The following is a 26,633-nucleotide window of genomic DNA, read 5'->3' as shown; positions in this document are numbered from 1 at the left end:
CGCACCCCAGGGACCCTAGATAAAGCCCATTCCCCGCAATATTTAAAGCAAAGACAAAACCTACGCATTCATCCGGCACTGCGGGGCCACATGAAAGGTAAAAACACGGCCCATTTCCCCCGCTATCCCCGCTATCCCCCCCCGGACCTGGGGGGGGGGGGCGTGGTTACAATTGACTGGTGCATAAGACCTACGCTATTGAAGGATGTCCTCAACCGAAAACGAAATGCCGGATATTGCATTTTGGTGCTAAAATGCAGAATGCATATAACACTTACAACTGATAAAGACTTGAACCTCATAGCTATGACTTGTTTACATTTACTTTCAATTCATTACTCTTTCCTGCTATCACGCCTTACGAAGACCGGAAAAAGGGTATATCGGATAGTTTTTTTGAAATCCCTCATTCGGAAACTGAACTGAAATGTTTCCGGAAACATTTAGTTCAGAGCCCGGAAAATAAACGTCTTTTGTTTTAGTAAAAGTTATAAGGTATTCAACTATTTACGGGTTTCGCCTTTACCGCTTGTACTTCTTTATAACGATTTGTGTACTTGATATCAAAGTCATGATTTAGTTTTGAAAGTCCATACTTGGCTGGTTAATCATCAATTGATACGAAAGAAGTTATAGACCTTAAGTTTTACTACTATTTTTTTAAAAGATTAATGAACTTGACACCCCTACTCTGTAATGTAATTTATATGTAACAGGTTCAGCCAAGGGAGTTGTTAAAATGGAACATACCGTTTTGGTCACGTGATGTTAGTTTATTTCTAAATACAGCGAAAGGCAATGTACGTGAAGTTAGCGGCCTAGCGGCGTGAAGTTAGCGGCCTGGCGGCCTAGCGGCCTAGCGGCGTGAAGTTAGCGGCCTGGCGGCCTAGCGGCGTGAAGTTGGCGGCTTAGCGGCCTAGCGGCTTAGTGGCCTTATTATTTTTTTCTATTTCCAAGCAATTGTTAATGCGTTTTTTTTTTTAAAACAAGTTTTTTATTCATAAGCCGCTAAGCCGCCAGGCCGCTAACTTCACGCCGCTAGGCAGCTAGGTCGCTAACTTCACGCCGCTAGGCCGCTAACTTCACGTACATCGAAAGGCATAGGAATAGAAAGTTTGTGTCTCGAAGCCGATGAACGAGCGTCGTGTAATCATGTAGGACAACTTTGAGGATCCTTTTTGTTCTCTATAGAGCGGATTCTGAACTAGTGGAGCATTGTGCTACTGCTTCTGGTTGTCATGTACGGACATTTGTTGGGTTTCTTGCTGGCAGTAAGCCGTGATCATTGCAATACAGACGGAACAGATTGAGTCAATGGTTTGTTTTTGAAACTCTAGAACAACGACGGAATAAGCACAATCTATTTATCTTCTTCAAAATGAAAAATCATTTCGCACGAGTATCTCTGTGACTTAGTCCCTCAAACCATCGGCAGCTCTAATAACTATTGGTTGCGCAGCGCAGATCATTACCAGTAAATTCCAGCCCAAACATCCTATCATTATTATTCATTATTACCGTCTGAAATCCGAAGCTTTAATATCCTTCCGATCAGTTTTCAAAGTACAGGCTCTATTTGATTATTCAAAAATATGTTAAATAGCAACATCCTGTAAGTACCTCCTTACTTTTATCACGGCGATATATCACTTCAAGTAATTTATATACGAATTCGTATTTACTGCAGTGCTTTAGCTGCTGATCGCTTTTCAAAAACATCGTTGAAAATCCAAACTGTATCAACTGTGGCGTGGTAGAAAACTGTCACCACTATTTCCTCATCTGTACACGTTTTTCCATTATACGGATGCAGCTGCTGGCTGGCATTTCAAGTTTTGCACCCCATCTTTAAACACTATCTTGTTTGAAAACGTATCACTTAGTCCCGAATTCAATAAGTCTATATTCAATTCTGTTCATTCATTTATAAGGAAAACAAAAAGGTTCTGGTCGCCCAAACCTCCTACTCTCATGCTCTCTCTTCTCTCCAACCTTTCACTCTATTCTCATACACTATACTTCATGCAGTTATCAATGCTTATACATAACAGTGAAAAGATTTTCTGTTTATATTTCTATAATTGCATTTCATTTCAAAACATTATATTCTATGATTTAACTAATTTTAGTTTTAAATAAACACATATAAAAATTGACATGCGTTAATTGTGTTATCCGAAAAGCCATGGTATGCTCACAGTTCGCAATTCATTAATTGTTGGAAAGGGCTCTCATAAGTAATTTATGCACCAGTCATATGTAACTACGCCCCCCCCAGGTCCGGCGAATAGCCGGGACTTTGACTTTCGGTCCAGCCAACCCCGGGTAAAATCCCCGCCCTGCGGGGACGAACTGATGGTTAAACCCCGGCCAAATGCACCCGCACCCCAGAGACTCTATATAAAGCCCAATCTCGGCTTAATTTGGCGCTATGACAAAACCACCGCGGTCACCCGGCCCTGCGCGGCCACCTGGAAAGTAAAAACACGGCCCTTTTCCCCGGCTTTCCGCGGTATTTACAATTGACTGGTTCATTATCTTCCAGCCCAATCCTTATATTGATTATTTTGTATACTATTGCATATGTTTGTTCTTTGAAAATAAAATATGTTTAAACCAATTGGTTATTTTCCCGAAGGCAAGCGATACAAATAGGTCTGTGGGTTTCACTAAATATTGCAAGATTGATCTATGAGCGTTTTGTATACTGGTCCTGTTGAAGATATAGTATAGCTGTTGTAGGTTTCCTGTTCATCGTTCTGTGGCTTTGGATAATTAGACATTGATCCTCTTGAACCATAATAATTATTTCCAATAATTTGGTTTTGTCAGTAATCGTTGTAAGTCAAGTGTATATGATACTAATTACATACTTAATTTTGAGGACAAGGTAGTCCGAGAATGGGTTTATAGTTTGAATATATATGTATATATATATATATATGCAGGTAGCATGGCAGAGAAATCTAGGGAAGAAACGTTACAGAACAAGCTTAAGGGCCTTCCAAGGTGAAAAGTGGGTTGGGAACGTGAAAAATGAAAACGTTTCAAAAGTTCATGCGTTATTAAGTTTTGAGGAACGATATTTTTGGCCGTAAAACATACAATCTTGGTGACATGTTTTGGGATAGTAAAGAGTTGTAAACATTTTACAAAAGTGGAGAGTTCATGATGGTATCTTTTCCAATAAGGAAGTTATTTAAAAAATATTGGAAAACAGTGGATGAAATTCATTTCCTGGTTACAAAAAACGCAAACATTTGTTTAAAAAAGCTGCAATCACCACAAAGCCTAAATAAATTATTGATTAAGTAGTTCCGATAATTTTGACTCATAAACATATTCATTTAGTATTAAGACATTTCAATGAAATGCTTCACATGTTGTTACGGATATATGAATTATGCTTGCTAAATATTGAACCTCAAAAGTAAACAAAAATTGATTTTTTTTAAATTTTGGTCCTTCAAAAGACGTTTGCATTGTGGCCGGTCCATAAATTTTAAATTGTTTGAAAGTCATTGTCAATCGACTGCGTACATTTATTCAAAATGCATAAATCTGATAGATTAACTATAAGGATCTCAAACGGTTTTGGTTTTAATAATCATTAATGGTTTGTAAACAGGTTATTCAAAAGACAGTCCACATGTATTGCACAAACAGTTATATATTAAATAGATATCTTTAGAATCACACTTTGAATCTTAAATTACCATTTTCCATTCATTTCGTTTTTCAATATTTTCTCTAATATATCCTAACATTTTTAAATTATACAACTTATCTTGTAACTTATGCTATCACAAAAAAGCTGTGCCTATAATTGTACTTCGTTTATTTTTCAGATGAAATCGGTGCCAAAACCTTTTAATGCATTGAGTAACAGAAACATGTGCATACTTATTTGAACATGCTGTCAAATGACTAGTAAACTTTTCAATTGGTTAAACAGCTATGAATATTTATATCAGGGTGGTTCGGCATCATATCAGTTAGCACTTGCAATCTGCATTATTTCAGAGACGATTCGCACACGATCAACAACTCGGTATTTTGCGCTATGCACTTAGCATTTCTACTCGCAACGTTGGCACACATTTTATTAACAGTTGCAGTATGTCTTCAACTTTCCAAATACAGGAAACTAGAAGGGAATTCGATAATATATGGGATAAACTTAAAAAGCGTCTCTGTTCGTTCAGCTGTAGATTGCTTAGACATTTGTTCAAAATACTCGAGCTCTTCACGTTGCAATGCAATCATCCGCTACAACAAACAACGTCTTGAATGCGACTTGCTCACCCAAGACAACAACGGCCCTGAAAAGTGGTCATCATCGCCCGGCTTGGCAATATATGCGATGTCATTTCCATGCAAAGCAGGCTGGATCCACTTGAAGTCTTCTTGTTAATTTCTTGTGGATACCCATATAGCGTGTTTAGCTGAAAGACAGGCATGCGCTGAAATGGGAGCATACCTTGTGTCAATCAACGACAAAGAAGAAGATGATTTTGTTAGCCAATACATGGTTGAAATCGGGATCGCGGAAGCATTTATTGTAATTGTCCACCTCCTTGATTGCTTGACCTGGGACTCCGGAGAAGCGTTGAACTACGTACATAAAGCATTTCGTTTTACTCTATCCCCATCGCGAGGAAAGCCTACCTGCTTATTGGCATCACGTATCCACAGCACCTGGACCTGGAGTTCACACCCTACTGGTAGTAATAATTACGTATGTGAGATGAATGATCCGTAAATACCTCTGATTTTTGGACGTTTCTGAAAAAAATGAACTACTACAGACATAAAATGATGCAAGGAATTAAAACCTTTATTTATTTTATAATACCTTTACATTGCCGTTAAAAATTCATATGTTTTTTGAAATCATTTTTTGTGTTGTCAAAAGTAACTTTTCGATAGTTCCTCTTTGTTTGCGATACATATGTATATATCCATACATATACTAAATGTAGCAATACAATTCATGTGGTTATATAATACTAACACAGAGGGTAAAGATTTAGAGATTTTAGCAAAATTTTTGATTCTTCAAATATTCTTTAGTAAACTGTTAAAGGGACTGTACCCCAGATTGGCACCAAAAAAAGTTTCTTTCTGTAACGAATCTCAGGACAATTATCTAATAGAATGTGTTACGCTTTGATATCATAATTGTAAAAAAAGTACCAAAATGTAAAAACAATATTGTGTCGGAGACCGGGTTCGAACCCGAGTCGCCAAAATTGCAGTCCAGCGTCGTATCCACTGAGCTATTACGGCTTATTCTCATTTGGTGACATACTCAAGCTATAAACATACCTCGGAAATATCACGTGATAACACCGACTAGCCAATCACGCATAAGGAATGAATTCTACCTGGCAGACATACCCAGTAATCTTTTTTAATGGTAAAATACGAAATAACTGCTAGACTTAAATAAATTGTAAACTATGTGGTACTTCATTTAGTAAGTTTCAATGCATTGTACACATCGATGCAAAGTTTATGTCAGTTTTCGACAATTTTCTTTTCCCCCGCTATTTTATCATACGGAGTACAGCCCCTTTAAGTATATATTTGTAAGGGATAAGTAATAGTTTGTAATTCCGATTTGTGAAGTTGAGTTGTAAAATGAAAAGCTTAATTATTTTTTGATAACAGTATATTATTATAATTATATTATAGTATGGTAAGTACATTTTTAATGAAATAAAGTATGATTAATGCCCATCAAAGAATTTGTTTCGTTTAACGTCCTTCAATATTTGTATTACTTGCATTGTATGTATCAAAATAAATGATTGAATATTTGTCATATTGACCAGATTTAAAATGTTTTGTGTAACAAATTTAAAACAAAACTATATGTCCGTCTTGGCTAGCACTTAAGTCAGCAGTAAATATGGTTCAAAATATTCAAAATATATAATAAACAGAAAAGAAGAACATTCAACTTCTCTAGTTTTTAAATATTATGACGAACAAAGTATTTAGCGTTGATCTAAACAAATGCAGTAGCCGTTGGTACAACATCAAATGATACAACGCTCCGAGCCCTGAATATTGTACAAGTGTGTACAATATAAAATGATACAACGCACCGAACGCTGAATATTGTACAAGTGTGTACAATATAAAATGATACAACGCTCCGAACTCTGAATATTGTACAAGTGTGTACAACATCAAATGATACAACGCTCCGAACTCTGAATATTGTACAAGTGTGTACAACATGAAATGATACAACGCTCCGAACTCTGAATATTGTACAAGTGTGTACAACATGAAATGATACAACGCTCCGAACTCTGAATGTTGTACAAGTGTGTACAACATGAAATGATACAACGCTCCGAACTCTGAATGTTGTACAAGTGTGTACAACATAAAATGATACAACGCTCCGAACTCTGAATGTTGTACAAGTGTGTACAACATAAAATGATACAACGCACCGAACTCTGAATATTGTACAAGTGTGTACAACATAAAATGATACAACGCACCGAACTCTGAATATTGTACAAGTGTGTACAACATAAAATGATACAACGCACCGAACTCTGAATATTGTACAAGTGTGTACAACATAAAATGATACAACGCTCCGAACTCTGAATATTGTACAAGTGTGTACAACATAAAATGATACAACGCTCCGAACTCTGAATATTGTACAAGTGTGTACAACATAAAATGATACAACGCTCCGAACTCTGAATATTGTACAAGTGTGTACAACATAAAATGATACAACGCTCCGAACTCTGAATATTGTACAAGTGTGTACAACATAAAATGATACAACGCTCCGAGCTCTGAATATTGTACAAGTGTGTACAACATAAAATGATACAACGCACCGAGCTCTGAATATTGTACAAGTGTGTACAACATAAAATGATACAACGCTCCGAACTCTGAATATTGTACAAGTGTGTACAACATAAAATGATACAACGCACCGAACTCTGAATATTGTACAAGTGTGTACAACATAAAATGATACAACGCTCCGAGCTCTGAATATTGTACAAGTGTGTACAACATAAAATGATACAACGCTCCGAGCTCTGAATATTGTACAAGTGTGTACAACATAAAATGATACAACGCTCCGAACCCTGAATATTGTACAAGTGTGTACAACATGAAATGATACAACGCTCCGAACCCTGAATATTGTACAAGTGTGTACAACATGAAATGATACAACGCACCGAGCTCTGAATATTGTACAAGTGTGTACAACATGAAATGATACAACGCACCGAGCTCTGAATATTGTACAAGTGTGTACAACATGAAATGATACAACGCACCGAGCTCTGAATATTGTACAAGTGTGTACAACATGAAATGATACAACGCACCGAACTCTGAATGTTGTACAAGTGTGTACAACATGAAATGATACAACGCACCGAACTCTGAATGTTGTACAAGTGTGTACAACATGAAATGATACAACGCTCCGAACTCTGAATGTTGTACAAGTGTGTACAACATGAAATGATACAACGCTCCGAACTCTGAATGTTGTACAAGTGTGTACAACATGAAATGATACAACGCTCCGAACTCTGAATGTTGTACAAGTGTGTACAACATAAAATGATACAACGCTCCGAACTCTGAATGTTGTACAAGTGTGTACAACATAAAATGATACAACGCACCGAACTCTGAATATTGTACAAGTGTGTACAACATAAAATGATACAACGCACCGAACTCTGAATATTGTACAAGTGTGTACAACATAAAATGATACAACGCACCGAACTCTGAATATTGTACAAGTGTGTACAACATAAAATGATACAACGCTCCGAGCTCTGAATATTGTACAAGTGTGTACAACATAAAATGATACAACGCTCCGAGCTCTGAATATTGTACAAGTGTGTACAACATAAAATGATACAACGCACCGAGCTCTGAATATTGTACAAGTGTGTACAACATAAAATGATACAACGCTCCGAACTCTGAATATTGTACAAGTGTGTACAACATAAAATGATACAACGCACCGAACTCTGAATATTGTACAAGTGTGTACAACATAAAATGATACAACGCTCCGAGCTCTGAATATTGTACAAGTGTGTACAACATAAAATGATACAACGCTCCGAGCTCTGAATATTGTACAAGTGTGTACAACATAAAATGATACAACGCTCCGAACCCTGAATATTGTACAAGTGTGTACAACATGAAATGATACAACGCACCGAACCCTGAATATTGTACAAGTGTGTACAACATGAAATGATACAACGCACCGAGCCCTGAATATTGTACAAGTGTGTACAACATGAAATGATACAACGCACCGAACCCTGAATATTGTACAAGTGTGTACAACATGAAATGATACAACGCACCGAACCCTGAATATTGTACAAGTGTGTACAACATGAAATGATACAACGCACCGAACTCTGAATATTGTACAAGTGTGTACAACATGAAATGATACAACGCACCGAACTCTGAATATTGTACAAGTGTGTACAACATGAAATGATACAACGCACCGAACTCTGAATATTGTACAAGTGTGTACAACATGAAATGATACAACGCACCGAACTCTGAATATTGTACAAGTGTGTACAACATGAAATGATACAACGCACCGAACTCTGAATATTGTACAAGTGTGTACAACATGAAATGATACAACGCTCCGAACTCTGAATATTGTACAAGTGTGTACAACATGAAATGATACAACGCACCGAACTCTGAATATTGTACAAGTGTGTACAACATGAAATGATACAACGCACCGAACTCTGAATATTGTACAAGTGTGTACAACATAAAATGATACAACGCTCCGAACTCTGAATATTGTACAAGTGTGTACAACATAAAATGATACAACGCTCCGAGCTCTGAATATTGTACAAGTGTGTACAACATAAAATGATACAACGCTCCGAGCTCTGAATATTGTACAAGTGTGTACAACATAAAATGATACAACGCTCCGAGCTCTGAATATTGTACAAGTGTGTACAACATAAAATGATACAACGCTCCGAGCTCTGAATATTGTACAAGTGTGTACAACATAAAATGATACAACGCACCGAACTCTGAATATTGTACAAGTGTGTACAACATAAAATGATACAACGCACCGAGCTCTGAATATTGTACAAGTGTGTACAACATAAAATGATACAACGCACCGAGCTCTGAATATTGTACAAGTGTGTACAACATAAAATGATACAACGCACCGAGCTCTGAATATTGTACAAGTGTGTACAACATAAAATGATACAACGCACCGAGCTCTGAATATTGTACAAGTGTGTACAACATAAAATGATACAACGCACCGAGCTCTGAATATTGTACAAGTGTGTACAACATAAAATGATACAACGCACCGAGCTCTGAATATTGTACAAGTGTGTACAACATAAAATGATACAACGCTCCGAGCTCTGAATATTGTACAAGTGTGTACAACATAAAATGATACAACGCTCCGAGCTCTGAATATTGTACAAGTGTGTACAACATAAAATGATACAACGCTCCGAGCTCTGAATATTGTACAAGTGTGTACAACATAAAATGATACAACGCTCCGAGCTCTGAATATTGTACAAGTGTGTACAACATAAAATGATACAACGCTCCGAGCTCTGAATATTGTACAAGTGTGTACAACATAAAATGATACAACGCTCCGAACTCTGAATATTGTACAAGTGTGTACAACATAAAATGATACAACGCTCCGAGCCCTGAATATTGTACAAGTGTGTACAACATAAAATGATACAACGCTCCGAGCCCTGAATATTGTACAAGTGTGTACAACATAAAATGATACAACGCTCCGAGCCCTGAATATTGTACAAGTGTGTACAACATAAAATGATACAACGCTCCGAGCCCTGAATATTGTACAAGTGTGTACAACATAAAATGATACAACGCTCCGAGCCCTGAATATTGTACAAGTGTGTACAACATAAAATGATACAACGCTCCGAGCCCTGAATAGTGTACAAGTGTGTACAACATAAAATGATACAACGCTCCGAGCCCTGAATAGTGTACAAGTGTGTACAACATGAAATGATACAACGCTCCGAACTCTGAATAGTGTACAAGAGCTCTGAATATTGTACAAGTGTGTACAATATAAAATGATACAACGCTCCGAGCTCTGAATATTGTACAAGTGTGTACAATATAAAATGATGTTCAAACGCACCAAACTCCGAGTGTTGAACAAGTGGGTACAATATAAAATGATACAACGCTCCGAGCTCTGAATATTGTACAAGTGTGTACAATATAAAATGATGTTCAAACGCACCAAACTCCGAGTGTTGAACAAGTGGGTACAATATAAAATGATGTTAAAACGCACCGAACTCCGAGTGTTGAACAAGATTGTACAATATAAATTGATGTTAAAACGCGCCAAACTCCGAGTGTTGAACAAGAGTGTACAATATAAAATGATGTTCGAACACGCCAAACTCCGAGTGTTGAACAAGTGGGTACAATACAAAATGATGTTCAAACGCACCAAACTCCGAGTGTTGAACAAGTGTGTACAATATAAAATGATGTTCAAACGCACCAAACTCCGAGTGTTGAACAAGTGTGTACGATATAAAATGATGTTCAAACGCACCAAACTCCGAGTGTTGAACAAGAGTGTACAATATAAAATGATGTTCAAACGCACCGAGCTCTGAATATTGTACAAGTGTGTACAATATAAAATGATGTTCAAACGCACCGAGCTCTGAATATTGTACAAGTGTGTACAATATAAAATGATGTTCAAACGCACCGAGCTCTGAATATTGTACAAGTGTGTACAATATAAAATGATGTTCAAACGCATCAAACTCTAAACCTCTAAACCGCAGTGTTAGTTCAGTGCGCTATGGTTCCTGCCAGAACTTAGGGGTCACTGGTGATTTATGTCTCACATATGTAGGAAATGAAATTTTAAACTTATTTTGTTAGAGGGCGCTTCCTGCATTTAGGTTGGTCAGAACTGTCCCTTGAAATAATAACTATATGCAAATGCAAGATTTGCCGCCTTGCAAGGGCGCAGTTGAAGTTAAGATTTCGGAAGGCTAAGTACAAATCTTGTTTATTTCGATCTCACTACGTTTTTGGCACATGTATTCAGTAAGTTTATTTTTGCTTTATTTGCCTTCGTTCGGGGGAATCATTTGTTTAAATAATTTTGTTCAAAAATAATTACATTTCTTATTGTTAAGATAAAAACAAGTACATTTATACTGTTAAGGTAGAAATACAATCACATTTTGTTGTTAAGGTTAATAAAATTGTATCTCAATCAATTAGTGAATTTGTTAAACATTTATAACTAGCTGCAGGATTCCCACGATTCTTTGTATAGATACATTCTGTTGTGTTTTGCTATTTTTTTATATGCACGCATGAATTTGTTTTGTATTTTATGTTTTACTGGGAGTATAAATGTTTAACTTTCAGAAAACCGCTTTGCTACTCTACGCTCCGTTTTAGAGGAATAAAAGTTAAAGTATAGCGCGTATATTGCATCCTTTTTCTTGTGGCCAAGACACTTAGTGAAGCTGCCCACTACAGCTGTGCCGTAGTGCTCTTGTTAGTCTCAACAGTTATGGAACACACGTCCGTGTTGCTTCTGTTACATTGTTCATTATTGTTTTATTGTGTTTTGACCATTTGAATTTAAATAACTGATGCATACACTATCTGCTTACGAATCTGACAGTATACGAAGCTGAAACAAGAGAGCATCTAATGTGTATCTCATAAAACTTTAGTATTACTTAAATGGCTTGACATATCAAGATAATTATTTGGTGGAGAATACTTTAGGCGTTAATATTGGAATTAATAATACAACCAGATAATGTACGTTCCTAATCGACGCCAAAGCAATTCATCGTTTTAGCCTCCAGTTTCCAATAGACTAAATTAGATATAGAAAAAAGATAATACTCATTTCTGAGGTCGGTTCTCTGAACTAATATTTAAATGAAGACACTGTAAGAGGCATGTAGACCAGGCAAATTACTAGTTGTATCGACAACATTCTTGAACCATCCTCATAAAAATGTTATCAAAAACATTTTAGAATTATGTTTGAAATATTTTACACAAAAGAACGTATACGCATGTCTCCTCAACGGTTAACGGTAAGATATCAAGATGACGTAACGTTTATTTAAGGAATGAATTGCGGGCCTGGGGCCGGTTGCTCAAAACCTCAATTAAATTTAACAGTACGTTACCTTAACCATCCGTTAAATCCATAACTGACTGTTACTTAACGGTCAGTTTAATTATTGTTGCTCATAGCTATTTAACGCTGCCGTTTAGTAACGCTAGCGTTAAATGCTTAACAGTCAATTAAGTCCAACTTCCTGTCCCATAATTCATCTGTCACCATCATTCAGCATCCAAGATGGCCGACATCACAAAGTCTTCTGCTTATGAGACTGAAAAACAGAAAAGGAGAAAAAAACCTAATTTCACAGCTAGTGAAACTTTGATTATAGAGGAATGTATGGGAGACTTTGAGACGAGGGAAATGCTGACTAACAAATTTACAGATAAAATTTCTAATGAGAAAAAGAAAAGAAAATGGGAAGAAATCGGTGTCAAATGTTCTGCCCTGGGGTGTGCTGTTCGGACTGGCGATGAAATCAGTGTTAAATGGCAGAACATGCGAAAAAATGCCAAGGCTGAGATAACAAGGTAGTCTGATATTATATTTAAAAAGTGTTATTGTTAATATTTTGAAATATATTTAGCATGACAGATGTACTGAATTAATTGCATTTTTTATTCATAAAACAACTTAATATACATGTTTAAATGAAAAGGTTATTTTTGTTCAGAGCAAAGCTTAAAACTTGGCCAGGAACACTAAATTTGTTTATTCAAACTCTTTATTGATACTTTAATTTGTGTCATAACAGTGAAAGGCTCCAGCGGAGAGAGAGTGGGCGGGGTACTGACACGCTAAAGAAGGCTACAGATCAAGCCAATAGAATTGTATCTATACATGCTGATGCCAGTTTCAATGGAGTTGTAGGTGGAATGGACTCTGATGAGCCAGGTAATTTCGTGATAAACATGATAATTTGATATATAAAACATAATGTCGTCTGATAAATGAAAGGGAATCTCTTAGTTAAAATAAACAAATCATAGCCTCGTATACATATTGTGTTTCTATTTTTAGTAACAAAATCCTCCAACGGAAAATATTGATTATAATTGAAGAAGGCGGGTAACAGGCCAAGATACATATATAGAAGGCATAAAACGATATTGATTTCTTACCTTAATCTATTTCCAAACGGTGATTTTGCTATAAAGTCGTTAATCCAATGTAAATTAGAGGTGCCTCGTTGTTCACATCCTTCACCTTCAAATACTTCGTCTAAGTTAAAACGTCCGAAAAAAATTCGACTCTGACTATAATTCTAGTTGACACAGTTGCCTCCCTTATCTTAATTGTTACAACATTTATTTTGTTTCGCAGATGGTCTTTCGTTTATACCAAATTTAACAGATGAAGAAGATGCGGAGAGTGAAAGCCTTAGGTCATCAAAGTTACCCCCGCCATCCAAGATCATGATGGCGGCACAGGCTACTGCAGGACCATCAAAGAGCAGTTACCAAGAACACAAACAGGAACGTGTGTAAGTATTTGCCATGTATTCAAAGAACTGCATTGTAAAAATACGATATATGAAATATACACCAATTGAGTAAACTTCAACATTAACAGTTTGAATCCACACGTTATTTGATAATTTTTGTCACAATTAGCAATAGTTTCAGTTCACTGATATAACATCATATTATTATGATCCTTATTATCATAATCCTTATTGTTAATAGTGTCAAGAGAAGGAAGACCAAAGCAGAGGAACTTATTGATTGGCAAATTATATACTTTCAAAATCAGGTGGAATTGGCACAGCAAGAGGTATGAAAAACACTCAGGGTACGGAGGATGTTACAAAAAGTATAAATGTACATGTAGTTCAATGCAAAAGGGGTTTCAACCACAACAATTATATGTTAGATGAATTATATATGCCAAAGAATAAAGATTGTATTACCAAATCGGCAAAGTTGTTTATGTTTTGTTTTGTTTTACAGAAGGAAATCAATCGGGTGAAGCTGAGAGTGATGGAAAAATATGAAAAAAAACTTGATGCAGAGGAAATAGACGGATTCATCCGGACAACCTTCTTCGAGAGTTAAACATGAACATGTGATATGGTTTATTTCATCCTGGTTTTCATGGCGTTTATTTATTATTTGACTGTTTGCAATTTATGTACGAGCTTGTAAAGTTACCTACATGATGTGTTTAATTCAGTGTGAATTGTCTGTCTGTAATATTTGGGCCATTCTGAGCGATTTACCTTAGTTGCCAAAATAAAGTGAGCACGTAAAAAATCCATGTATCCAACCGGTGTTGTTTTTCATTAATAAGTGCCTTTACACAATACACAAACAATTATGAATGAAGAGCAAACAATGTAAGAATTATTATTTTTTACTTCAAGAGGTGTATGAAGATGTTGATAATCTAACAGCGATGATGATGAACTAACAGTGGTGATGATTAACTAACAGTGGTGATGATGAACTAACAGTGGTGAACTAACAGTGGTGATGAAGAATGAGCAGTGGTGATGAAGAACGAGCAGTGGTGATGATGAACGAGCATTTATGATAGCAGTGGTATATATATCGATACTACACAGAGAAGAAGTTTTCCACAATGAAATCTCTAGTGGCAACGCCAGTACCACCATCTTGGTGTACTCCATCATTCCCATTCTGTGGCTGAATGAACTCATCGTCGTCCATAGGCATGTTCATGTCCACTGCAATATTATGTAGGATTACACATGCCACAGCTACCTTGCATGCCTTTTCTGGTCTGAGGCGTATCTGTAAAATAATATAATTTAATTGAAAAAGGTGAATATTTGAACGTGTGCGCGTACATGCATGATCGGTTTGGTGTTTGTTTAAGTGCGTGTACTAATACTATAACTATTAAGAAACGATACGATAAGATAAATTAATCTTATTTAAAATCGGTTATGATAATCATAAATAACACTAGCTATTTCCGACATAATAGATTATCCAATAACATACAAACAAAAGACCAAGAAAGATTCAAGATCATAATATCACATGTTATAGTACAAATGCATAGGTTGCAATAAGATTATAGGCTTCATTATAAAAATAACCAGATACATTAAAAGTTACAAGATAAAATATGTTCATGATTTAAATACTAGCACAATACATTAAGTGGAAATTAAATTTAGTCAACAGTAAGGCACACAACATGTAGTTTAAACACTAATAAATAACATTAATTAATATACAACCATTATTCATATACACAAGTAGTACCTCTGAATGTAAAACATGAAATCTCCTCTTAAGCCTGCCAAATGCTCTCTCGATGCAGGCCCTTGTCCGAGTGTGTGCCTGTTGATATCTTTCCTTTGATTCACTGTCAACCCTAATAAAAGGGGTCATGAGGAATGGCTTCAGGGCGTACCTGCATATAATAAGACATAATAATGCAACTTGGCAAGGATGGATGTCTCTGATTCATAAGTAATACATCCAATAAAGAACCTTTAATACATATTCTTATTACTGTAACAAAATCAATCTTATCTATGTAGTAGTGATGGGCAATCACCTTGGATTTTCATAATCGATTAATCGGAGACCCTGATCCATCCATTATCCGATTAATCAGCTGTAATCCGACAGTATCACAAAAGCATCATTTTCTGATGTATATATCAATAAGGACCTTTGTTTTTATGTGTATTTCATTTCTTATGCTTCAGTCAGAAAACAGGTATTATTTCTGGCATTTTGAATAATTCTAAAAATTATTTTAAAAAAATATTCCAAGGTTTATGAAGTAAGGGAACACTTCATGGTGAGGTTTACTTAAGATGACAAATAAATATTATAAAAATATTATATATTTATAATTATTACATTATTATGTAAATTATAAAGATAATACATGGTTGACCATGGCTTTTGGTTGATAATTGCCCCAGTGCGCATAATAATTACCAGAATGAGCTGGTCTAAGTGTGTGGAGTCGTACTTTGATCAGCCCAATTGCGTTCATATCCCCGATAATGACATCAACCCCGCAATTCATTCCTTATATTTACACCAATAGTTCATTATTTTATTCAAGAAAGGTTAAAAAAATACTTCATTTCATTTCGGATTACCTTTCAGTAATCCTTTCTTACCCATTCTGTAAATAGGACGACCCGACTGTTACTGAAAACATTTTTTTCAAATGACGTCACAATAACGCGGGAAAAGATCAACCACTTGAAATCACTTTTAAACGTAAAGTTGAAACACTTTTGGCAACAAAACATTTAAAATATAATAACTTAGCACTTTCTAAAATGGTGATTTATATTTTACGGGACCTGCTGACACAATACAAACAATATCAAGATCAAATTTTCATGTATATTGTTATGGATCTACCTTGCCCCGTTTCAAAAAGGCAAGATATATTAGTTGTAAACCTAAAACCTCAGCTTAAAAGATAAATGTCCTCACGATATTATTGTTGAAACGCAGTTAACGCCAATAGCAGGGATTAAGTTTCCTTTCAATTTCAGCTTATAATTTGTTTACTTTAGAATAACTTATCTGAAGAAAAGCAATTAATAAAATTACAATGTGTAATCCATTTAATACCAGAAGAAACCCACAATCTTGGGTAACATGTTGCAACAGCTGTTTCACATTCGTTGTAAAAAATAATTATTTACAAGCCGATGATCTCATAAATGAAGACATTTCCGTATTTCCGTAATTCAATCCTTGTTTCTGCATATAATCCCATTTCTTTCCTCTTTCCTTAAACGAGAGGTAATAATTGTTCGGAAAATAGCTTTAAAACATAATTTATTTTACGAATTGCATGAAGCTCATCCAGTCATAGTGATAAATTCTGACCTCTTTCAGTCGCTGTGTTATGATATTAAAGTATCAAGATGTGATTGGAATCATTGGATGGTAATTTTTCTTGTAAGAGTGCAGTGATCAAATTAAAGTGACATTCTTACTCAAAATCAATACACACACATGTATAGCAAACATCTATTTTGACTGATACACCTTTAATTACTTACTAAATAATGCATTTGTGGAAAATATCAATTATTGATAATAAGATTGAAACCGTGTATTTAATAGCAGAAAACGCACACATATTAAATGATTGGTGAATGCTAAAAGATTAACTGTGGTCTACTATAGTCTTACTAGGTAGAAATACCATGTTTTATGCTCATTTAAAATAAAACTTGATATCCTTCATTGGAACAATTGTTTTCGACATTTATTCATCATTTGTGGAATATAAAAAAAACAATATTTTTAATTTTGGAAAGTATAAAATGTGTGCATTTTTTTTGCACACTCTTTCCACCGAACAGAACGAATGGTCATACAACCTGCTTTATGGTCGTATTTCATACACATTGAAGTTGTTTTGCTGATGTCTTTCAGACATTATTCATTAAAGATGCACTCTTACCCAAATAGTTTTACTACAATTAACAAGTGTTTAGATATATCAGAAAGGATGAATTAATGTCGAAAACAATGGTTCGTACGAAGGATTCCCAGTTTAATTTGAAAGAAATGTACAGAAAACACGGCATTTCTACCTTATGGAACGATAGTAGATATCCGTAAATATTTTAGCACTCACCAATCATTTAACATTTTTGCGTTTTCAGCTATTAAATAATCTGTTACAATCTTGTTACCAGTAATTAATATTTTCCATAAATGCATTATTTAGTAAGTAGTTAAAGATTTATCGCTCAAAATTTATGTTTGTAATACATGTGTATGTATTGATTTTGAATACGAGTGTTACTTTAAGGTATCCATTGAACAAATAAGCTTGTCACTGTATCAAGCCATAAGCTTTAAGTTTAATGTTAAATGATTGGTAACATTTGAAAATGTCTAACTGATCAAAAATATTTTACACAAAAGATCGAAAAAAAAATTAATATACAGTTATCGGAGTGTGTTTTTTTTGTTCTTGGTAAAAATCGTAAATGAAACGACGGATTTTGTAACCTTTTACGGCCAAAGCAACGTGTGTGTAATAATAATATTGGTACGAATTTACATACTAAATGTGCTCAATATAGATCGGTGCATTTTCTTCAAATCTTAATGAATTACCATCGGGTTAATTCATATGACTTTAATGATCGAAACAAAAACGATAGCGATACTGTGGCGATTTTAACTGAGGAATTTGTAGCCACGTAGCTATCAGGGGCGTAGCTTCCTTTAGGCCGTGTAGGCCGCGGCCTACACATTTTTCAGAAAATCGAATTAATAAAATTGCTAAATCTGCAATAAATGTATAGGGGATTAGGGGCTTAAATTTGAAATCCCGACAAATACGCCTTAATATAAATTTACTTCAAGGTAAAAAAGATTGATTTTGTTGTTCTCATTAATGTTTTTACAACAAAACGCACCAACCACAACATAGCTAAAATAAAAATCGGGGGGGGGGGGGGGAGACACCCCAAGAAAGTGGCCTACACATTTATTTTCGTCAAGCTACGTCCCTGGCTATCATTTCATAAACCCCATTTATAAAGTCTAATATTATTTTCTATTATCTGTACCTTAATAACATGTTATGTCTAACATACAATTGAGGTAGTTTGCTAAAAAATAAACAAAATATTATATTATTATCCAGGAAATTAATAAACTCAAATAGTCAACAAGGAAGATTTCGTCCTAGATTACGGAAATATTATACAGTGCGCGAAAGGGGGAAGATTTTGTGACGGATTTAGATGTATAATAATAAATGTGTTATTATGGGAATATTTGACTAATATTTAAACGTAAATGCACGCGACAAATAGTGTAAAATCTTCTCAAAATGGACATTTTTAAGAGCAATCTTCTCTGGTGAATATAAAAAAAATAATTGTCTTTAATGTATTTATTTCTTCTTGATATGAGTTACTTTATGTATTTATTTATTTGCATAACAAATATCAAAAACCGATACCTATTTAATCAATAAAAGAACCATGTAGTTCTTTAGTATGGTTTAATATAATTTTAATCTGAAAAACATTCGGTACACGTCTTAAACGTAATGCTTAATGGTAAAACCAGTAACTGTTGCTCCATAATTTCAGATTGTGTCGGATTGGGTCACACGATGGAATCAAGGCTTTTAATTTACTATTTTATTCTCGGTGGATTGGTGGGATTGACGGGACAAGATCTACGGCAGTTAAATGATGACAGACGACTTAAAATGCCAGAATATCGGGAAAGAACATTAGATCGCAAACTGCCATCTTCGACGAAACGAGATGACTCACATTTTGGCTTGTCAAAGAACTTGCTGCCATTCGAAATAAACACAAATGACATTGCGCTTATTAAACCAAAAAGTTACGTCGATGGAAAAAAACGAAATGTAATTAAACGGAATGCAATGGTGTTTAAGAACCTGGCTGTCAACAAGAAATGCAAAATGAAAGTCGATCAACGTACTGTTAGTACATTTATTTATCGTGTATGGAGGTTCGAATCCAGATACGTGTTCATGGGACTACGACCGGAGAACGGTTCTGGGATTAAAATAAGAAGCAGCCCGGATGTGATAAACGGGAATATCTGGACCTGGACTTTCTGGGATAAGAACGAAGCCCAGGAGTTTCTGAGATGGCCCATCGAGTTTGGAATATGGTCAATGGGTATACTGTATCATTCCGTTCTACGACAGCCTCAAGTGCTACCGGTGGTTTTAAAACGAGTCAGTGGTGATTGCTCTCACCTGACGGTTGGAAATGTAAAAGATGACCTGGCGATTAGTAGGGCGCTTAATGCGATCACTCTTGGGCTGATGAGGAATAATTCGGATGGGGAAAAGTACGGACCAAGCTACTATTGTTACTCAAGAAAACGAAACGTTCCAGCGTACATGCAAATAATATGTGAGAACATTGTTTGTCCGTTTGAAGGTATAGAGAAAGAGTGTTGTGTTTACAGATTTAACAGAACAAATATGAAACGTAATGTTATTTGTCCAGAATTTAAATACATTTATGACACTATTTCGTGGAATGTGCCCATTTTGTTAGCCATTATTTTATTCATCTACTTTCCAATGCTTCTGTTGTTTGTTGCGCACAAATTTTTTGACAGTGTTCGCTCAACCTATGTTAGACTAAACCGCACAGAACAAGGTTTCACAGAATCAGACGACAGCTACCATGAACAAGGACTGAACGGACACAATCACACTGTCGAGATCTATTTACTGGAGGGATATAAACATGTCAGTTTTTTCCAAACACTTTTTATGCCCCTTGCTTCTCTAAAGAGAGTCACTGTTACGTTACAAAAACGTTTCCTATTTTTGGTTGTTGGCAGATTAACAAGAGTGGTTTTTCCCTTCATAACCCTTAGTATAATTGGTATTCAGGCATACGTTGATTACTCAAACTTGAAAAACTTCATTAAGACGAGCGTGAAATTGGGTGTACCATATGGGCTGCGGTCAATAATCACGGGCTACGAAATGAGTAGAACCAACTTTCTACCCTTTCTTGGTGGTCCCTTTGTAGCCCTGGCTTGCTATGTTGTAGTCACCACAGTCCTGCTTATGATACCAAAGTCTTTACCAGAGTTTCTTGCCAAAGGTCTGGGACCAAAACTAAATGGCCAATGCGCTAATGCCAATAACACAGAACTTCATCCAATGAGTGAAAGTATAAACACTCTCGAACGTTCTGGATCACTTATGTTTACAGATAAATCAACCGGATATTTGCTTTTGTATCGTTTTACAGTTTCACAGGTCCTAATGGTGCTGAATGTTAGTTTTTGGAAAACATCCATTGCTGTTCAACATGATCGCTGGAAAAGAATTTACCATAGAAGTTGCCACTGGTGCATTATATTTCTTTTTCCCATGTACTTGGTCATTTGTATTGTAGAATTGGCTTGGATATATGTTATTCACGGTCTCCCAATAATATCTTTCGGACGTCTTGTTATAACAAGCTATTGTTCTGCTTTACCTCTGCCAAAGAAAACACCCATATGCCGGATTTTTGCGTACATTCTTAAACTATTTACATTTACAGCAGTTCTTTTCTTTCTGTACATGTTGTGCGTGGTTTTTCTAGAAACCATTTTATTCCTTACCAGAATTTGCGTTTTCTCCTACACGGCAATGATTCTCGTACCTAAGATCGCCTATGGATTTCTGATTTTCTATTTCACTATTTTCTTCTACCTTTGGGACGCAATAAACGACTTCTCCCTCTACTACAACCGCCTGTTTCACGACTCCATAAAGGCCGCAATGTACGTTCACAGAACACGGCGATCAAGGGTTGATGGTTTGTTGTGCAAGGTGAGAGGACGGCGTGGAATTCGACAAAGCATTTTTGAAATAATCATAGAAGCGCATAACCCTCGAAGAAGACAAATAGTAACTACTTGTCTTAAAGTTGCGGTCATTCTCTTCCTGATGTGGGTGGCGATTGATTTATTGACAAAGACGAACAAATTCAAGGACTTACACACGATCATGCACGTAGGCACAGCCATCATTGTGTGCGCCATGCCGCAAATATTGAAACGTATGTGCCATCAAAGGGAGAGCAAGTTGCTGCGGAGAGAGTTCAGGAAAAAACTTGCTGCCACCATTCTGTCACATCTCGGATATTTTGTTTACAATGAAGAAACATCGGGCGACAGTGAGGAGAGCCGTTCAGATTAAGATCAAACCCTGTGTATTGCTTGGGTCTGCTAAGTTTTCAATAACCCTACCCTAGTTTTAAAAGGTTTAGTGCAAGTAATGTTTGGCATGATAATCCCCTGCTATGCATCGCCTGCTAATTGCACTGGTGTCACAGTTCGGGCCAATTTCCTGTGTATTCGCTTATTGGCTCAGAGCCATTTAGGGTCCATTTCTATAATAAAACTTTCAAAACTGCACAGCATGATACCCAAATCGGAGATCTGATAAGAGGGATCAAGGCAAGTAGATAAGATTAATGCACGAATCTGTACACAATTTGGGCGGGGGTGGGGTCACTTATAGAAGGCTTAAACTAGGCCTTTTAAACTAGATGGACTCTTACTCCCAATTAAGCACCTCAATGAATCAAATTGTTTTAATTTTTCGAAAAGGATTAATAATTATCGAAAACAATGGTTCTTATTAAGGATACCGTATTTAATTTGAAAGAAAGGTGATCAAACACAGATATTCTACCCTGTGAGATGAAAGTTGATCATTGTAAATATTTTAGCACTCACCAGTAATTTAATATTTGCGTGTTTTCAGCTAATAAATACACGGTCATAATCTTGCTATCAGTAGTTAATATTTAACATAAATTAATTACCTATTAAGTAGTTAAAGGTTTATCACTCAAAATGTATGTTTGTAATTCATGTATTGGCATTGATTTTGAATAAGAGTGTCACTTTAAGATTCACAAGAGTTAAGTCATTAAGTTTAATTGCTAAATTAAATTACTACGCGGTCTACTTGCAGCGGATTTAAACATACCGATTTATGAGTATGTTTACCGTCCATATACATACGAGGTTGCTTTCGATAAAAATGGCAGAGGAGCTCCTAATGTTCAATAACCGTTCCCTAGTATTTACCTATGACCACATTTCGACGCATTTCGATACGTTTGTAATGTTTGTTGTTTTTTAACGTTGTGCCTCTTTCAAAGTGTTTTTTTGGCTTTGCTACTTATGCGTTTACAGTTGAACTGTATAAGTATCTTCCATGGCCGAGAGTGTAAGATAGGTTCATTCCGACCCGAGCGTAGGGTGTTTTGCGGAAACAAGGTTTACCGAGTTTCCGCAAAACACCCTGCGCGAGGGTCGGGATGAACCTATCTTACACGAGCGGCTATGGTAGATGCTTTTTCTCCCATCTCAGTTAATCAAAATTAAGTAAAAATGTATTTTTTTGCTAGAACTCTTTTGTGCTTAGTGAAAATAATTGCGTACGGATATGCGATAATTCGTGGTTGTCATGGATATTCGCGCAGTGATTCAGAGTATGTAAAAGGTCTGATCGGTCTTTAAATAGGACTAAGAAGAGTGAAGCATTATTTCTTGAAAGGTGCTTGAAAACTGTTTTCTGGTGACATTTGAAGCGAGAAATAATTAACTAGCGTTCTAAATATTGCCACAAGACAAGGTTTCCATGATGCGCTACAGACGACAGTCTTCAACAAGGGAGGTAATTACACTGTGGTGACCATTAAAAGAAGTTCCATCCGGGCAATTTATCTTCGCCCGTGGGCAAGATAAGAATTTCTAGCATGGTTAAATTAATGAATCTACTTATCTGAGGTGGGAGAAAAGCTTATCTTGGTTAAAGTGTACATTACTTGGCTTGCTTTTTTTCGACTTCTGGGCATGTTGCTTTAATTTTGATTGTTTATTGACCTTTTAGTTCCAATTGTGTTATTTACATGGCCGGATAGAACGTTGTTGGGCAGTCTGGACAACTGTTATGATAATGACCAGCACCCATATACGTCTTAAATTTACCGTTATTTTATTGTTTAATTGTACGACGAAATGTGATGGGCGTTATGTTAAATTAAATTGTATAAATAAGTATAAAACGGTCCGTTTCCTTGATAACAAATAATGTTCAATACAAACTTATCCCTGAATAATATTATTGTTTAAGCTATAAATGATTATACGCAAGCAATAAAATGTCCTATATAAATAATCAATCTTATACGCTGAGCAGAGACTATTACTGTATGAAAAATGAAGTTTTGAATAATATTATTTATTGCGAATAGCTTTCCCTTTGCAAGGCCATGCAAAAGTAATAGTGCATCATTGTTTCTGCACAATGCTATTACGTTTTCCCATTCATTTGGTATTTATATTCAAAAGTATTCATAATGCTTTGAAATGTAAATGTATAGTATAGCGTTCTAGGATATATTTCCTTTATTGTTGAACAATAGATTGGTCAAATCCAGATATGTTTTCGTTTTATTATTTTACTAGTTCCCGAGTTGGTTTGGGTTTTCCATAGTTATATTTAGTAAATTTAGAGGTCAATCTCAGAACTAAGCTGCTTGTCCTACGGAAAGACCCTCCGTTGGCGCATAACGCTATTTGACGAGGATTCCATCTAATTTAACCTTGTTCACAAAAATAAAGGCAGCGGAATTGAAATTATTCGATTTTGGTGTTTGTTTTTTTCCTTCTGAAAATTGCGTATTTCAAGGTCTCATTTGGTGTAAATCAGGGTCCGCCGCGCGTACTGGCTACGTAAGAGAAGGTTAAAATTGCCCCGGCTATATCTTAAGGGAATAATGATGGAAGATTACTTAATCTTCCAAAATATGTATTTTGGTAATCGAATATTCGAATATTCGATCGAAAGAATTACCGAATATTCGAATATCAATTTTGTCATTCGTTTGCATCCCTAATTATAACAAAATGTCTTAACAATGTAACAGTAATATCAACTATTATACTGTCTTTTATTTATTTGTATTTATTATATACTGAATATTTCATCTTTGAAGTATACACAAACCTTTAACTGTTCATGTTTGCATGTAATAGATATTTCTTTTTATTGTTATCATTTGTTTTGCTACTACTAAAAAACATTGAACCTGACACAAACATGTGCTATTACTTTATTTGGTTCATAATCCCATGGTAAACAAAACCAATGTAAGTCAAATCTAATTCGACACTATTCAATTGTGTCACAATGTATTGGTAAATCTTTGACAAATTAGTTCAGGAGTCAGTTCACACTTTGATTGATACTTGTTTTACTTCTTCAATTTTTTTTTATGTGTTGTTTTTTTTTCGAAAAAGAAAAAAAAATGATCAATTGGAAAAATAATTACATATCAGTTTTTCTGTTCACTTAAATTAAAACTGTACTACCTCTGAGAAACCGCAGCAAGAACATCATATTCAATCTAATTGTCATACACTACGCTTATATTTTCTTTATGCTGACTTGATGATATGGATCAGCATTTTTCTTGTAGTATTTACTCCCCATGCTATAAAACGTTGATGCTGTATACGTCTGTATCTCTCAGACATACGAGACTACGTCTGTATCTCTCAGACATACGAGACTACGTCTGTACCTCTCAGACATACGAGACTACCTCTACACCTCGCAGACATACGAGACTACGTCTACACTTCTCAGACATACGAGACTACGTCTACACCTCTCAGACATACGAGACTACGTCTACACTTCTCAGACATACGAGACTACGCCTGCACCTCTCAGATATACGAGACTACATCTGTACCTCTCAGCCATACGAGACTACGTCTGTACCTCTCAGACATACGAAACTACGTCTACACCTCTCAGACATACGAGACTACGTCTGTATCTCTCAGACATACGAGACTACGTCTACACCTCGCAGACATACGAGACTACGTCTGTACCTCTCAGACATACGAGACTACTCTACACCTCTCAGACATACGAGACTATGTCTGTACCTCTCAGACATACGAGACTACGTCTACACCTCTCAGACATACGAGACTACGTCTACACCTCTCAGACATACGAGACTACGTCTAAACCTCTCAGACATACGAGACTACGTCTACACCTCTCAGAAATACGAGACTACGTCTACACTTCTCATACATACGATACTACGTCTACACCTCTCAGACATACGAGACTACGTCTTCACTTCTCAGACAAACGAGACTACGTCTACACCTCTCAGACATACGAGACTACGCCTGTACCTCTCAGACATACGAGACTACGCCTGTACCTCTCAGACATACGAGACTACGTCTACACCTCTCAGACATACGAGACTACGTCTACACTTCTCAGACATACGAGACTACGTCTACACCTCTCAGACATACGAGACTACGTCTACACCTCTCAGACATACGAGACTACGTCTACACTTCTCAGACATACGAGACTACGTCTACACCTTTCAGACATACGAGACTACGTCTACACCTCTCAGACATACGAGACTACGTCTACACCTCTCAGACATACGAGACTACGTCTACACCTCTCAGACATACGAGACTATATTTACTCGATGTAGGCAGGAGCGTAAAACATAAAGTATGTTTCAGTAATATTATTACATTTCTTTACATTGTAAAAATACAAAAAGATGTTAACTTTTATCTGAGGTCTGGGGGACCCCTTCATGTTGACCCGTAAATATGGACCACGAGGTCAATCATAACTATAAGGGTAAACAAAGGATATGCTATTAACCGGGTATTTCATTTCTTATTAGGAATATACATCACAGCACAATATAATAAAACAGCAAGTGACAGCAATATTGCGGAACCAGTATATACATTATAATTTGGAATAAATTTACTGTACAATTACTGACATCATTTACGTCGACGCACAGGTTGTA

General features: G+C 36.0%; 3 protein-coding genes and 1 long non-coding RNA gene across 4 annotated transcripts; 2 read left to right on the top strand and 2 right to left on the bottom strand.

Moving 5' to 3' along the window:
* Positions 1 to 4,668: 4,668 nt before the first annotated feature.
* Positions 4,669 to 13,448, bottom strand: LOC128245055 (uncharacterized). Its single transcript, XR_008263044.1, has 3 exons — positions 13,378 to 13,448; positions 12,321 to 12,527; positions 4,669 to 4,785 (listed from the first exon to the last, which is right to left on the bottom strand). It is a non-coding gene; the product is annotated as an uncharacterized LOC128245055 (long non-coding RNA).
* On the top strand, positions 12,327 to 14,527 carry LOC128245054 (uncharacterized). The gene is made up of 5 exons (XM_052963262.1): positions 12,327 to 12,786; positions 13,011 to 13,150; positions 13,580 to 13,739; positions 13,942 to 14,029; positions 14,206 to 14,527. Exons 1-5 carry the CDS (start codon positions 12,494 to 12,496, stop codon positions 14,308 to 14,310), a joined length of 786 nt encoding a protein of 261 aa, XP_052819222.1. The 5' UTR covers positions 12,327 to 12,493; the 3' UTR covers positions 14,311 to 14,527.
* Positions 14,528 to 14,676: 149 nt separating this feature from the next.
* Positions 14,677 to 15,691, bottom strand: LOC128242455 (putative nuclease HARBI1). The gene is made up of 2 exons (XM_052959611.1): positions 15,490 to 15,691; positions 14,677 to 15,009 (listed from the first exon to the last, which is right to left on the bottom strand). The coding sequence occupies exons 1-2, from the start codon at positions 15,616 to 15,618 to the stop codon at positions 14,812 to 14,814; spliced, it is 327 nt and encodes a 108-aa protein (XP_052815571.1). The 5' UTR covers positions 15,619 to 15,691; the 3' UTR covers positions 14,677 to 14,811.
* Positions 15,692 to 18,966: 3,275 nt separating this feature from the next.
* LOC128244832 (uncharacterized) lies at positions 18,967 to 22,306 on the top strand. The gene is made up of 2 exons (XM_052962924.1): positions 18,967 to 19,095; positions 19,332 to 22,306. The coding sequence occupies exon 2, from the start codon at positions 19,355 to 19,357 to the stop codon at positions 21,932 to 21,934; it is 2,580 nt and encodes an 859-aa protein (XP_052818884.1). The 5' UTR covers positions 18,967 to 19,095; positions 19,332 to 19,354; the 3' UTR covers positions 21,935 to 22,306.
* The last annotated feature ends 4,327 nt before the right edge of the window (positions 22,307 to 26,633 follow it).

This window comes from Mya arenaria, chromosome 8 (assembly GCF_026914265.1).
Source record: "Mya arenaria isolate MELC-2E11 chromosome 8, ASM2691426v1".
Taxonomy (NCBI): domain Eukaryota; kingdom Metazoa; phylum Mollusca; class Bivalvia; order Myida; family Myidae; genus Mya; species Mya arenaria.
Note: the sequence above shows the minus strand (reverse complement) of the source record. Positions and strands in the feature narration are given on the sequence as shown.

Bases quoted from the DNA above. Each gene is read 5' to 3' on its own strand.
- LOC128245054 (XM_052963262.1), top strand. From the start codon at position 12,494: ATGGCCGACATCACAAAGTCTTCTGCTTATGAGACTGAAAAACAGAAA. The intron at 12,787-13,010 runs GTAGTCTGATAT...GTGTCATAACAG, and splicing joins GCCAAGGCTGAGATAACAAG to TGAAAGGCTCCAGCGGAGAG. The intron at 14,030-14,205 runs GTATGAAAAACA...TTTGTTTTACAG, and splicing joins TGGAATTGGCACAGCAAGAG to AAGGAAATCAATCGGGTGAA.
- LOC128244832 (XM_052962924.1), top strand. From the start codon at position 19,355: ATGGAATCAAGGCTTTTAATTTACTATTTTATTCTCGGTGGATTGGTG.
- LOC128242455 (XM_052959611.1), bottom strand. From the start codon at position 15,618: ATGACCCCTTTTATTAGGGTTGACAGTGAATCAAAGGAAAGATATCAA. The intron at 15,010-15,489 runs GTACTACTTGTG...ATTATTTTACAG, and splicing joins TTCATGTTTTACATTCAGAG to ATACGCCTCAGACCAGAAAA.